Genomic DNA, 15,822 nt, shown 5'->3' with positions numbered 1-15,822 from the left:
CCAGCATTTCCAGCTACAAAGGTTGATGTTTTCAGAAAAGTCTCTAGTTTGCAGAATGAAGATTGTGGGGGTTTCTTTGCCTTCTAATTATCCACCTTTCATCTGAGCAAAATTTTAAAACCTAAAGGTGAATTTTTAGCCAACAGTAGCTCACTGAAGCCAAATCCAAAAATCAGCCTGTTGTTTAAGACCAAATCCTTGTTCCAGCAAGACGCTAGGGATATCAATGGCAAACACCCTTATCTTACAGTAGCACTTTCCGAACTGCAGGTCATGGTCCCAGTTGAGATCACTGAGACCCCTCCTCGGAGACTGCACCCCCCGCAATGAGGTCCAGGCAGCGTCCAGCCCTGCCCTCTCCCCAAGTTGTTTCACTGTGATCCGCATTTTATTGCTGCATGATTGAAGCCAAATAAGCTTGTTCAATGGACAAACATTTCATTTTTCTCTCACTGAATTTTTCTACTGGATCTGGTCCCACAATTCTGTACTGGTGTGTCAGCCTAGAGTTTTGTACACAAGCCCAAGAGTGGAACTGAAACCACAACCTTGTGACTCAAGGGCGAGAGTGCTACAACTGAGCCACAGGTGTCACTAGGGTCATAGGGAATAGGCCGAGGGAGCAGGAGCGGAGTCTCATGGACAAGGTTATCTCAGAGAGGGTATGAGGAAAGGAAGGGGAGGACTAGAGACAATACAAGTTCAGAACAATCTTTGAGCTATAACAAAATGGAGCAAGTTAGGAGCCTCAGTCACTGTGGGGCCTGGATGATGGATCGTAAATGACTAAACTCTCCCTCCACACAGCCACCATCTTTTTATTGGTCACAGTTCCAATGGATGATTTCTCAAGATCCCACACATGGAACAGAAGCAGCAATGGGCAGGAGATCTTGATCAGGGCTGTTAATTGATAGGAAGACTATTTCTCAATTTCTTCAATGAATGACAGATGTTTGATATTTAGACAAACTATACACTGGTAAATGCTGCATTACCTTTCTAAGTAACACAATCTACAACTGGTGCAATCCAATCCAACTCTCATTAGTTTGAGTAAACTGCCTTTCTTAAAAATTTCCCAGTCTCTTACCAACTGTTCACCTATCATTAGTTACGGAGAAAGTCGGGTGCAGAGAGTGCCAGGTCACTGAGCCAGAAAAGTGGGAAAGTAACAAAGAACGTGGCAGAGACAGGACAGAGGCAACAGCTGAATACCAAACTTACTCTTCCTCAATGCAACTTCCTCATCGGATGCTTTCCTTTCTGGTTTCCGTTTGGGAAGTAGCTTCTTCATGGTTTTAGGGCTCTTGCTGAGGTCCTGTACAAAACCCAAGAAAATACCATCATAACAGCAGATCTCATGTTGCATTGTTTGAAAGTTTTCAGGGCAATTGGATTACTGGACATTGATGGAATTAAAGGATAATTGCTAGAAGCTGGGATTGATCAGTGCCAAATGAACAGTCTGATTTGGGTCTACTGACAAATGTGGATATCTGAAAGTCTGGGAAACTCTGACCATACGTCAATTTCAACAATCTAATATTGTGAAAAGCACATGGGCCAGTCAGGGTGAAAGCTACCACAAGTCATGTATCAGATATTGAAAAGCTGAAGACCAACCTCCTTGTAACACAGAGCGGCTGAAGGTTTCAGTGGAGCTGCAGGGCGGAGACAGCTCAAACTCCAAGGCTTTGGCATTTTGGGTGGTTCCAGAGGTCCCCAGCACAGAGAGCTGTGTGAGGTCCCATGCAGAGAAGGATGTGGAAGAGTATGATAGGAAGGAGTCACGGATATTGGATAACCATCAGAATGCTTGTTGATAGGTGTCACAGGATGTAGTGGAAGCTGTAGACAGAGCACAAAAAGCAAGTTATTGGGAACCAGTGCTTCAGTTCTGGAGAATTGAAGTTTCTGCTCTTACTCCCATCATTTAAACATTGTTTGTTCAAGCACCTCTCCTCACGAGGTGAGACTCCATGTTTCATTCCAGCCTCACCAGTCCTTCAAACCCAACCGTCTCCAATTGGAGCAGGGTACCTCAACCTGCAATTGAGGGACTTACTCGCAGGTCCAACCAGAGTTCCACAATCCCACAGTCAGATCTGAAACAAGGCGAAGTAATCATTCAGACAGGAGCAATGTATCCTGGGCTCCCTCACAGGTGCGAGGCTAAGTCCTGGAGGCCCAACCAAGTGGGGGTGCTGGGCGGAGCCCCAACTGAGAGGGGGGCGGGGCGGGGGGGATTGAGACGGAGCCCTGACCAGGTTTGGTTGGGGGGTGGGGGGTGGCGGGAAGGGTGGTGGCTGACCCCCAGCCAAAGGGGGTAGGGGGTGGTGGTAGACCCCTGACCAATGGATGTTGGGGGTTGGGAAGGGCAAGTTGGCCTGACAAGAGAAAGACACATTTCAATCAGAGCAAAGGAAAAAGAGAAAGAGTTTGCATTTCTAAAGCATCTTTCACAGCCTCAAGACAGCCCAAAGTGCTTGACAGCTAATGAAGTGCTTTTGATAAGTTGCCACTGTTTTAATGTAGAAAACAATACCAAGCCAAGATCCCACAAACAACAAAAAATGACCAGATAATCTGTTTTTAGTGATGTTGATTGAGGTAAAAATATTGCACATGCCACTGGACAGAACATCCAAACTTAAGGAGGCCATTCAGCCCCTCAAACCTGTTCCACCATTCAGCGAGATTAGGGCTGATCTGTGTCTTAACTCCAATCTACACACGTGGTTTCATAATCCCCTGACCCAACAAAATTCTATCAATATAAAAGCAAAATACTGCGGATCGCTGGAAATCTGAAGCAGAAACAAAAACAGTTGGAAAAGCTCAGCAGGTCTGACAGCATCTGCGGATAGGAACGCAGTTAACGTTGCGAGTCCGCATGACTCTTTATCAGAAACGTTAACTGTGTTCCTCTCCGCAGATGCTGTCAGACCTGTTGAGTCTTTCCAGCTATTTTTGTTTTTGTTTTGAAAATCTATCATTGTCAGTTTTGAAATTTTCAATTGACCCCACCCCCCCCAACCTTAACTTTTTGGGGCGAAAGTTCCAGATTCCCACTACCCTTTTTGTGTGAAGAAATGCTTCCTGACATCATTCCTGAAGCAGCCTGACTCTAATTTTAAGGTTCGTCCCCCTTGTTCTGGACTCCCTCCCCACTCCCACCAGAGCAAATAATTTCTATCCACCCCATCAACTCCTTCAACCATCTTAAACATCTCAATTAGATCGCGCCTTGATCTTCAAAATACAGGTCTAGTCTAATTCAAGACATTCTCAATGCAGAACAAAGCCTGTTCTATAGAACTATGAGTATCAGCCATTCTGGGCTCATTGGGAGACACTGGCAACTTGCCACTCAGGTGTAAAAATGGCATTATGGATCGATCCCCAATACAGAAACCACGCCTATTATTTCCATTCATTTCTATCCCTTTACACCCATCAGAAATCCTGACATTCCCAGCAAGCAGGGTGCAATTTTGGAACATCCCTCTTGCTCCACTCCCTCCCACACACAGCTGCTCTATTGTATTCAGGCACAGTTTCAGGGAGGTTACGAGTATGAATCAATTCTGTCAGTATTTGGTGTTACAAAAAGTCCCCAGACCATCTTCTCAGTTGGTTGTCCCTTTCCCTTACTGTGTGGCATGGTACAGACTGCTGTCTGACCACAGCAATTCCCACACTGGGTGTTTTAGTTTGCTTCTGAAGGTGATCCACCCATTCCTGCAAATCGTGGTGGCTGGAACAGGACACCAAAATCCGTTCGATCATACTTCCTGCAGACAGAGAAGAACAAGGCGAGATAGGTCAACAGTTCAGACATGGGTCTGACACATTTCCTTACAATGCAATTAAAAAGCTGATGCTTTAAAGAATAAGTCACATCTGCAGCAGAAATCCAATTTTGGCTATTCTCCCACACTCAAGGGTCAGTTGCCTGTCCCAGGAGTTGCCCGATTGGATGATGGGGCTTGGTTGATGATGCCTTTCAACTGCTCTACCATCTAGAAGGACAAGAGCAGCAGACACATGGGAAAACCACCACCTGGAGGTTCTCTCCAAGTTACTCACCATCCTGACTTGGAAATATATCACCGTTCCTTCACTGTCGCTGGGTCAAATCCTGGAACTCCCTCCCTAACAGCACAGTGGGTGTACCTACACCACATGGACTGCAGCGGTTCAAGAAGGTGGCTCACCACCACCTTCTCAAGGGCAGTTATAGGTAGACAATAAATGCTGACCTTGGCAATCATGCTAAAGAATTAATGAATAAAAAACACACACTTGATAAGCTGACTGGTCTCCTCTGGCCCATTGCTTTTTAGTACCTGTATCTAATGGTTAATTCAATGTGGTCACTCTCAGGAGTATGGTCTGGAGAACTGAACACTCCAGGTGTTGCAGCTTGACCTCTGACCCAAGCTCTTGGTTAGTGAGCTCCACGTCAGAAACACAGCCTCACTGAACTTTCCCCAATCCAATCCCATTGTCATATTTAATTTGTTGCTTTGCCAACCGACTGTTGCTAAGATACAAGAAATTCACAATTTAAAAATCAGGTTTCCTGAAGTTTTATCTATAACTTGAAACGATGAGGAAAGCACCAAGAAACAAACAGAGAAGGAAGAGCTCATGACCCAATGCATTTTGGGAAGGTGTTTTGAAACTCTCCCCCTCATCTCAGAACATAGCTTCAATCGTCAGTCACGCAGCCTAGTCCTCCCAAGCTTAGAAATGTTGCCTTCCCAGTAGATTCCATGCACTGTTTGTAAGCTTGTGTCGGGATGACTGGAGTGTAACAGAAACCCTGAATTAAACTAAAAACTCACCGGTAATTTCAAAGGTGTTCTTGTCAGCATCACTATCGTCTAACCTGGTAACTGTCAGTCCTGTTAATGGCAATTTTCCCTAATAACCAGATAAAGTTGATAATTCACCATTTGCAAATATATTCTCGCAACTAGTGCATATTAGAAACATCCATAACCCGTATCAATCATATTTATAACTTGCAGCAACTTTTATTTACAAACTTTAACATAATGAAACATCCCAAGATGCTTAACAGGGCAACTATAAAACAAATTTAACATTGAAAGCCACTTGAAGAGATATTAAGGGTAAACGGCCAAACGTTTGGTCAACGATGTAGGTTTTAAGGAGCATCTTAAAGTTTGAAAGAGAGATAGAGAGATTTAGGGAGGGAATTCTACAGCTTAAGGCCAAGGGAGCTGAAGGTACGGCCGCCCAGTTATAAGGCAATTTAAATCTGGGATGTTCGATAATCATCTATAACCTGTAATAATCACAACTATGTCAACAAATTGCTATGTTGCTCTTTTAAAATAGGAAACATCCCAAGGACCTTCAAAGAGGTGTAATCAGATAGAAATGGATTTCAAAGTCAATTGATAAATAAGTCAGGTGACAAATATTTAAGGTACATGATGTCAAACTTTAGGCTGCATGGTTAGAGAGTCAGTGAGGGGACAATACTGAGATAGCTGAAGAGATAGTGGAGGCGTTAGTGGTGATCTTTCAGGAATCACTGGAGTCAGGGAGGGTCCCAGAGGACTGGAAAATCGCTAATGTAACCCCCCTGTTTAAGAAGGGAGTGAGGCAAAAGACGGGAAATTACAGGCCGATTAGCCTGACCTCGGTCATTGGTAAGATTTTAGAGTCCGTTATTAAGGATGAGATTTCAGAATACTTGGAAGTGCATGGTAAAATCAGGCAAAGTCAGCATGGTTTCATCAAGGGGAGGTCATGCATGACAAATCTGTTAGAATTCTTTGAGGAGGTAATGAGTAGGTTAGACAAAGGAGAGCCAATGGATGTTACCTACTTGGACTTCCAGAAGGCCTTTGACAAGGTGCCGCACAGGAGGCTGCTCAGTAAGATAAGAGCCCATGGTGTTAGAGGCAAGGTACTAGCATGGATAGAAGGTTGGCTGTCTGGCAGGAGGCAGAGAGTGGGGATAAGGGGGTCCTTCTCAGGATGGCGGCCGGTGACTAGTGGAGTTCCGTAGGGGTCAGTGTTGGGACCACAACTTTTCACTTTATACATTAATGGTCTAGATGAAGGAACTGAGGGCATCCTGGCTAAGTTTGCAGATGATACAAAGATAGGTGAGGGACAGGTAGTATTGAGGAGGTGGGGAGGCTGCAGAAGAATTTGGACAGGTTAGGAGAATGGGCAAAGAAGTGGCAGATGGAATACAACGTGGGGAAGTGTGAGGTCATGCACTTTGGTAGGAAGAATAGAGGCATAGACTATTTTCTAAATGGGGAGAGAATTCAGAAATCTGGAATGCAAAGGGACTTAAGAGAATCCTGGACTAGGACTCCCAAGGTTAACTTGCAGGTTGAGTCGGTAGTTAGGAAGGCAAATGCAATGTTGGCATTTATTTCGAGAGGACTAGAATATAAAAGCAGGGATGTGCTGCTGAGGCTTTATAAGGGTCTGGTCTGTCCACACTTAGAATATTGTGAGCAATTTTGGGCCCCGTATCTCAGGAAGGAAGTGCTGGCCCTGGAGAGGGTCCAGAGGAGATTCACAAGAACGATCCCAGGGATGAAAGGCTTAACATATGAGGAACATTTGAGGACTCTGGGTCTATACTCAATTGAGTTTAGAAGGATGAGGGGGGATCTGATTGAAACTTACAGAATACTGAAAGGCCTGGATAGAGGGGACGTGGGGTAGATGTTTCCATTAGTAGGAGAGACTAGGACCCGAGGGCACAGCCTCAGAGTAAAGGGAAGACCTTTTAGAACAGAGATGAGGAGAAACTTCTTTAGCCAGAGTGGTGAATCTATGGAATTCATTGCCGCAGAAGGCTGTGGAGGCCAGGTCATTGAGTGTATTTAAGACCGAGATAGATAGGTTCTTGATTGGTAAGGGGATCAAAGGTTACGGGGAGAAGGCGGGAGAATGGGGTTGATAAACTTATCAGCCATGATTGAATGGTGGAGCAGACTTGATGCCGAACGGCCTAATTTCTGCTCCTATGTCTTATGGTCTTATGGTCTAATACCAGAGAGTGGATAAAAATACTTTAATTGGATTGGTGGGATCTTGGCAGTGGTTGCCGAGGGAATCTGTGCCTTGACCTGTTTAGTTTCCCATTCATATAAATGACACAGAGCTCAGCACAAGATCAGCATCAAAGTTTGGTGCTGACACCATGACCTGGATTGACAATAAACTGGAGGAAGGTGAGAGCTTGAAGGGGAAACCAGAGAGGAGGGCAGTGAGAGTAAACAAGTGGCAAGTTCAAAACGGAGAAATGTGTAACAGTACCATTTAGGGCCAAAGCAGGGGAACAGAGAAATCTTAAAGTGCAGAGATCCTCAAAGTTGGGAATACAGACAGAAAAGACAACGAAAGTAAGTGGAATTCAGGGTTTTATTACATAGGTTTTCAGTAGAGACACAGACCATTCGGCCCATCTACTCTGTGGTGTTTATCCAGTTTTCCCTTAAATGTGTCAGATCACCTCAACCACTCCTCGTGGTAGCGAGTTCCACAGTCTCACCATTCTCTGGGGATAGATGTTAAACTTCTTTATGGATAAACTATCAATGAATTCAGACACACTTTTTTTTAACATGAGAGTGATAAATTCTATAACCAGGTGCCAAGATGTAAATCCAGCCATTTCTTCACAGACATAAATGATGTTGGAACTGGTTTTTAGGGGCTTCCTAATGATTATTGCTTACAACAAATGAAGCTTTCAGTATCACAAGAGCGGCGAATATAAAAGCAAGTGTTACATTCGTCTCCTCTTTGACATAAATGTACTAATCGTACACAAGGATTAGTGAAATGATAATATGGGTGAATTCTTTATTCAAAGCTGAGACTAAACACAGATAATGTCTCTTGGGAGACTAATATACTTCATCAAATCGCTACCACTACTGCTCAAACACTGACAACAAGTCAGGCTAATACATCACATCCTGTCAAGATGTGTAATGATTGACAGTAGTTTAAGATATGCCCCCTTAAAGGTTCCTGCACAATAGCAAGATGGTGATGCTGATTTACAATATCACTTCCATTCAGAGATCAGGACGAGCTTTGTACAAAAACATGTTAAAGATTTGAACACTGATGTCACGTCGCTCAAGTAGTGAATGAGTTCCTGTCACCTGATAAATGAAAGCACTCATCCTGGGGCTGGCAGAGAGCATGAGCAGGACATGTGGGAACAGGAGAAAATACCTCTCACACTTTTCCTGAAAAATATAATCAATGAAAATAACTGGAAAACAGTTCTATAAAGACTGCTTACTAACTGTAACTACATAACAGAAGTGTGCCTGGCAGAGTCAAACATCGCTGGAGTAATTTACACACTAGGAGTTTCAGATCCAGCACCCTCACTTTGGCAGAGAGGCTGGAGGATCAGTGGAAATGGAAGCTCATTGCGAAGGTTTCCATCTAGTTCTTGCTGGAACTAAGGGGGTGAATCTGGAGGGTTGCAACATCACCCCTCACCCTGCTGAAAATTCCAGATCTGCTTTCCAAATGCTGGGGAATGTTTTTCTCTCTCTGTTGAAGTCTGGAGAGGGAAGGATGGAGCATTTCCCCTTTCATCTCCAACAAATCCAAGAATTTGGAACCAAACCCCAAACTAAACAGCAAATTCCTGTTTCCGCAGTTGTGAAAGTGGGAAAGAAGTGGCTGTACAGGCCAGGCCGGCTGGACAGTGCACCCTTGGCCGAGCGGTCAGGGCCAGGCCCCCTTTCACTGAGCGGTCAGGGCCAGACCCCATCACCCAGGCCAATTGGACCGTGCACCCGTGGCCGAGCGGTCAGGGCCAGGCCCCCTTTCACTGAGCGGTCAGGGCCAGGCCTCCTTTTCACTGAGCGGTCAGGGCCAGACCCCATCACCCAGGCCGGTTGGACCGTGCACCCGTGGCCGAGCGGTCAGGGCCAGGCCCCCTTTCACTGAGCGGTCAGGGCCAGACCCCAACACCCAGGCCGTCTGGACCGTGCACCTGTGGCTGAGTGCTCAGGACCAGGCCCCCTTTCGCCAAGCGGTCAGGGCCAGGCCTCCTTTCGCCAAGCGCTCAGGACCAGGCCCCCTTTCGCCAAGCGGTCAGGGCCAGGCCCCCTTTCGCCAAGCGCTCAGGACCAATCCATGGCATGTCTCAATTTCCTGTCACTGACTGCAGGAGGCTTGTCCCATGAAATTCATTCAAATAACAGAGTGAATGTGTAAGTTTCAAAGATCAGTACAGGTGAAAGGATCAAACAGTTTAGGGAGGGGAAGTTACCTCATTTCCACACTGCACTGTGACCTGCGACATGTGGATAACATTCCCCAGAGATCGGATATCTTCACCTTCCCAACCGTGGACTGTTTCCGTCAGGATCTGCAGTTCCAGCTCCTTCTTCTTCCGCACTTCTTGACACTGTGACTAATTAAAGAAAAAAAATAACCTTACAACTACTGAGTACCCAGCACACTATAAAACCCAAGAGAGAAAAGGGAATTTTCTGCCCTGTTTCAAACTTCGCACTAGAAATTGGAAAATAATTCCCCTTAAAATCTCTATCCCTAACAATATTCCCCAGAATGAGTCCCAATGAGTCGGGCCTACCACAAGTGACCCTCTGACACCCGCCCCCTCGTCCTCACGCTGTCTCTTTGGGAACTCAGCTGCCTGCCCGGTTTCTTAGTGAGCACTGGTCTGTACCAGGAGTGTTAAAGATAGGAATCTAGCTTGGCACACGTCAACACAAGATCGGAAAGCTTGTATTTACAAAACTTAACCGACTGGTTCAGACTTCAAGTTTAATTATTCAGAGGAAACAGATGGAGCAACTGGGGATTTGGTTTGTTGACCGCTTCATATTCAAAGTTTTAGATCTTTTAATTCACTTTAAATTATTTAACAAAATACAGAACAGAGAAACAAATGGCAACTTTTCACATTTACACGGAAAACAATCAGTGCAGGATTGAGGCAGACACATTCTGACAGTACTGATTACAGGGGCTTCTCAACACAATTCCAGCTAAACAAAGAGGCAGGGGCTTTACATTGACACCTACCGAGAGACTCTTGAAAGCAGTCATGGATCTCTGAATGTCATGCCAATCTGGGTGATATTCCTACAGGCAAAGGGAAACATGGACACATCAGCCATCTAGAAAGTGACACTTGGCAAACTAAGGAAATGTCACCCTGGAACTCATCTCCATGGGTTGGCATATGAGACACATAAACCATAACCATAGGGCAAGCAATACACAGACAAGCGAACCTTACAGACAGGGAATAGGGGACCAGCTTACTTACCTTGAGGTCTGTCACCAACTTGAAATTAACAATGAACCATATTGCACAGGAGAATCCAATGGTGTCTACCTGTAAAAAGAACCATGCCTGCACTTGCATCTCACTGGCATCCTCTCATGATACTGTTCAGAGTAACCAAGGATGAGAAGGAAAGTGGGACCCTTTCAGTCAGGCCATATCTCAAGAAGCAGCAAATACCTGGACTAGTTGACAAATAGAAACTCAGGTTAAATGGGTTCAATTCCGGGGACAGGTTGCACTAACTAGGCTTGTATTTCCTTGAGTTTAGAAGATTAAGGGGTGATCTGACCGAAGTGTTTAAGACGATTGACGGGGTTGACAAAGAGAAACTATTTCCTCTGGTGGGGGTGGGAATCCAGAACAAGGGGGCAGAACCTTAAAATCCGAGCCAGGTCATTCAGGGATGATGTCAGGAAGCAGTTCTTCACACAAAGGGGAGTGGAAATCTGGAACTCTCTTCCCCAGGAAGCTTTTTAGACTGGGAGTCAATTAAAAATTGACTGATTTTTCAAGACTGATTTTGATAGATTTTTGTTAGGTAAGGAGATTAGAGGATATGAAACCAAGGCAGGTAGATGGAGTTAAGATACAGATCAGTCAGGGTCTAACTGAATGGTGGAACAGTGCAGGGGCTGGTCTCATATTCCCAAGTGAAGGATTGGAAGCAGGCAGCAGAATGCTGGTAATTAAGTCCAACACACCAGTCAGGATTATCAACATAGTGCCACTTCAGTCAGAATCACAGCCTCTGTGGAACCCCATCAAAGTTTGCAAGACTAGTGGGAGGGCCCTCCATGAGCTCGCCTTGGATATTGGTGGTGTGGTGGTGGGTCACACCCCCATCTACCACCCCACCTGAACATATTGATTTCTCCCAAGTTTACAGTTTTGCTTTGCTGATCTCACCCCAACTATACACATAATTAACGGCCCAATTAACTGCACACATATTTAATGGCCTGATTAACTATACACATAATTAATGGCCCAATTAATCATGCACATAATTAACGGTCCAACTACTGTCAAGAAGGGACAGTTTATACAGATACGTTTCAGAACAATACAGAATATCAGGCAAGCAGGCTCCACTTCATTGACAAGTTCCTTTGAAGGTTTACTTCATCAATCTGTTAACCTCAACTTAACCTAAATGACAGTATTTTAGCTTTAAATGACATTAATTGTTATATCATTTAAAAACCAACAAGTCTGTGATGTTCTATAAATATTTGAAAAGGAAGATTATATTAAAGAATACAAGAAAAGAACAGGTACATGTGTTTAGAGTAACCATTTTCAATTGATGAGTTAGCACTAGATCTAATGCAAGGGGTGAATGGCTTTTATCTGAGCTGTACTTTGTAATTCTAATACACTGAATACTGCGGACACTAAATGAACTTGAAATATATGCGTCTTGATGTGCTCAAGGCTCAGGATTTTAAAACAGAAGCTTCCTCCAAATCCAGATATGTAGGTCACATCTCAACCTGGTCTGGAGACACCATCTGCCAGGGCTCATGGGTTTGCACTCTTGTTTAGATGAATGAAAAGGAATCAACGAGTAACAGAAACAAACTGAAAAAGAGTAGATTAGAACAACATCCCACATCAGAGATCCACCTTTATACCATGCAACCAACTTCCCAAACAATTCCACTTTCATGACTAAAACCATATGCCCATTGCATCTATAGGCCGGCCGGCCAGTGGTGGAATAGGCCAGTCAATGTTCTGGTAGGCTGGCCAGTAAACTAACAGAATGGTCAACAAACTAATAGAATGGCCAACTAAAAGGATTGTTAATGTAGTAATAAATTTGTCAATAAACTAAGAGAATCATCAGCCATTATCAATAATGGAAGGAAACAAGTGTTGAGTGTGAGCCAGGCATGCTGGCGAAATTCTGTACTCCAATTTCAGATATGTGCTCATCTCACAGAGTCCAGGTCGAATGCCAAATTGTAAAATTTACCCCCTACATGTTCTCCAAAAACAGGGAGAAATCATTGGACAAACAAAACATCTTCATAACTTGCTGTCATCTTCCACTTTTGATCTCCACTAGTTGTAACATAATCAGGCTCAGTTGGTCTTTACTGGCTGCATGTTAAAAAGCCAATCATTACAAAGCCCAACTGCCAATGATGAGGCTCTGTTTCTATGTGTTCTATAAATTATCCAAATCCTCGCGCTGGGCGTCATATTTAAAATGCAGCCATGCCCACACCTCTCAGGGGAAAAAATAATAAATTATCCAAAGGGGTTCTGAAATATAAAAACTGCCCACATACAAGTGACATGGGGACTATTTCACAGCCATCTGTCATTAGGAGGTGGAAATCCTTTACCTCCATGTGGCGCTCAAGCTCTTTAAGCAATGTTGGGTATTTGTCCAGCCTCATGAATGGCTTGCTGAGGCTTGTGGTCAGCATGAGAATCCCAGGGCTGGCTGCTCCTTTCATTTCCATAAATTCTCCCAACTCCTCACTGAAAAAAACATAAACACCATTGAGAAAAAATTGTTGGGCCCATTACCAGGAAACTCCAAATTCTTTGACTCAGTGCTGCATTCCCTCAAATTATGATGATTAAGGGGTGTTTTATCAAGGTGTTTAGGATAATGGGCCTTTGTTTGAGGTGTTTAGGGTTGAGGAGTCTTTAATTGAGGTGTTTAGCATTGAGGGGCCTATGCTCAAGGCGTTTAGGATTGAGGGGCCTAGGATTGAGGTGTTTAGGATTGAAGGGTGTTTTATTGAGGTGTGTGGGACTGAATGGTGTTTTATTGAGGTGCTTAGCTGAGGGGCCTATGTATGAGGTGCTTAGGGTTGAGGGGCCTTTTATTGAGATGTCTAGGGTTGAGGGATCTTTTATTGAGATGTTTAGGACTGAGGGGCCGTTGATTGAGGAGTTAAGGATTGAGGGGCCTATGATTGAGGAGCTTAGGATTGAGGGGCCTATGATTGAGGTGTTTAGGATTGAGGGGCCTTTGATTGAGGTGTTTAGGGTTAAGGGACTTTTGAGGTGTTTAGAATTAAGGTGTTTAGGATTGAGGGGCATATGATCGAGGTGTTTAGGGTTAAGGGACTTTTGAGGTGTTTAGAATTAAGGTGTTTAGGATTGAGGGGCATATGATCGAGGTGTTTAGGATTGAGGGGCCTTTGATTGAGATGTTTAGCATTGAGTGGCATTTGACTGAGGTGTTTAGGATTGAGGGGCGTATGATCGAGGTGTTTAGGATTGAGGGGCCTTTGATTGAGATGTTTAGGATTGAGTGGCATTTGGTTGAGGTGTTTAGGATTGAGGGGTGTTTCATTGAGGTGTGTGGGATTGAATGGTGTTCGATTGAGGTGTTTAAGGTTGAGGAGTCTTTGATTGATGTGTTTAGGATTGAGGGGTGTTCGATTGAGGTTTTAGCATTGAGGGACCAATGATTGAGGTGTTTAGAATTGTGGGATGTTTGATTGAGGAGTTTAGGATTGAGGTGCCTTTGATCAGGCTGTTTAGGATTGAGGGGCCTTTGATTGAGGTGTTTAGGATTGAGGGGCCTTTGATTGAGGTTCCTAGGATTGAGGATTGGGAGCTGTTTGTTAGGGATGTTTGAAATAATAAAAGAATTAGACAGTAAACAGAACTACCATTAATATATGAAACAAAGGCAAGAAGCCTTTAGAGAGTCAGCTGTTACACAACAAAGAAGATTACAAGAAATGTCTTCATGAAGACTTATCGGGATATGGGATGGTTTTCCACAAGTGTTGACTGATGTTGAATCGATTACAGTTACCAATTGTGGGGTCAGAGCAGGGAACTGGGTCATAAAATCCAACATGAGGGAGCTGTAAACTCACCAAGAGCCGTCTTCCTCTACTAAAATTCTTTGTGAATAAATTCACAGTCTGACATTCTCATTTGGGGAAGGGCAAATAAACACTGGCGCACACACCTCACAAGCGCGTTTTGTGTGGGATCCTTATACGGTGAGAGATATAAATAAGACTGAAGCGATCCGAAGACATGCTGCAGAATTCTGCACGAATCAGTGTGGGAAATACACTAGTGTCAGATCCTGGATCAAAGATTTGGAATGGGAATCACTACAGCAAAGGAGGGAGGAAAATAGAATGACCGTTTTCTAGAGAATATGGAATGGATTGGTGGGAATTGATAGAAACAAGAACCTGAAACTCTCTGGCAGTGACAAAGACCATGTGTTTCCAAGACAGTGTTTCAACAATCTTTCTTCTCAAGGACAATCCCACAATGGAACAAGCTGCAAAAAGGAAACAGTCACAGCTCCATCGCTGGAAATCTTCAAGACCCATCTTTAGATTATTTCCATTTATAAGTTTTCATTATCAGGATGACCATCCCAGCAGGTCATGCCTGGTTTTGCTAGAGTTAGCCAGAAAAACGTTGGTGGAATGTTGGTAGTAAAGCATTGAACATGGGACGCCCACACATGGAACGCCCACACCAGCTACATCCAGGATTAATCTGCCATCTGCTCCAGCTGGGTGATGCTCAGAGTCGGAGCATGAAATTGGAACATTTACCCCCAGCGTTGCCAAATCCCTAGCACAGTTTGGTGCCCAAGTTCAATGGAATGTCTACTGCCCTGGACACGGGAATCAGTCACATACCTGAATTCTGTGAGGACATGGACAGCACAGGGATGATTGGCACAGTATGCAAGGTACAGGCTTTTCATTTGGGACATTAGGTTTCCGAAGCATCCTCCAACCTTCTGCTGGGACTCCGGTAACCTGTGCACACAAAAAATCAAAGGCACAAATCAAGCACATGTTTATTTTAAAACTGTTGCCAATAATTTTTTTATGATCAGTCAATTAATTGAAATTCAAAGGAAACATGACAGGTCAGCATTTCAAATCAATTTGAGGAATGCTTCACTCTGACATCAGACAGGCTTTGATTCATTCATGGGATGCAGAGATTGCTGGTAAGAGCATTTATTACTGCCCTCATCGCAAACTGTTGAAGTCCATGTGGTGTAGGAACACCCACTGTGCTGTTGGAGATAAAGCACCAGAATCTGAACCCAGCAACAGTGAAGGGAAGTTGATAAATTTCCAAGTTGGGACAGGGTGTGACGGAGGTGGAACTGCTACACCACATTTTGCGCTGCATGCACATCACATTGATTCCCTCACTGCCATCCCTCTGAGCCTAAAGTAAACATAAGCAAAACTCTTACAAAAGTCACACTCTGCTTATTCACTTTGCACAATTATTAATTATAGGAAAAACTCCAAGAACTGCACCTCAACATTGGACAGGTCAAATAGAAGTTCAGAGGGAGGGTCAGTACTGAGGGAGCGCTGCACTGTCAGAGGGTCAGTACTGAGAGAGTGCCACACTGTCAGAGGGTCAGTACTGAGGGAGTGCCGCACTGTCAGATGGTCAGTACTGAGGGAGTGCGGCACTGTCAGAGG

The 15,822-nt window shown here is 44.3% G+C and overlaps 1 protein-coding gene across 5 annotated transcripts in view; it reads right to left on the bottom strand.

The window, feature by feature from the left end:
• Positions 1 to 15,822, bottom strand: part of LOC121283855 (rho guanine nucleotide exchange factor 7-like) — a 103,636-nt gene that overhangs the window by 25,794 nt on the left and 62,020 nt on the right. For all 5 annotated transcript variants that reach the window (XM_041198654.1, XM_041198651.1, XM_041198653.1 and 2 more), the window contains exons 9-17: positions 15,010 to 15,132; positions 12,718 to 12,856; positions 10,096 to 10,155; positions 9,314 to 9,457; positions 8,184 to 8,270; positions 4,854 to 4,932; positions 3,658 to 3,797; positions 1,627 to 1,851; positions 1,228 to 1,321 (exon numbers count right to left, since the gene is read on the bottom strand). In XM_041198654.1, the coding sequence (XP_041054588.1) occupies positions 1,228 to 1,321; positions 1,627 to 1,851; positions 3,658 to 3,797; positions 4,854 to 4,932; positions 8,184 to 8,270; positions 9,314 to 9,457; positions 10,096 to 10,155; positions 12,718 to 12,856; positions 15,010 to 15,132 (1,091 nt within the window). The remainder of the gene's footprint in view (positions 1 to 1,227; positions 1,322 to 1,626; positions 1,852 to 3,657; positions 3,798 to 4,853; positions 4,933 to 8,183; positions 8,271 to 9,313; positions 9,458 to 10,095; positions 10,156 to 12,717; positions 12,857 to 15,009; positions 15,133 to 15,822) is intronic.

This window comes from Carcharodon carcharias, chromosome 11 (assembly GCF_017639515.1).
Source record: "Carcharodon carcharias isolate sCarCar2 chromosome 11, sCarCar2.pri, whole genome shotgun sequence".
NCBI classification, from domain to species: domain Eukaryota; kingdom Metazoa; phylum Chordata; class Chondrichthyes; order Lamniformes; family Lamnidae; genus Carcharodon; species Carcharodon carcharias.
Note: the sequence above shows the minus strand (reverse complement) of the source record. Positions and strands in the feature narration are given on the sequence as shown.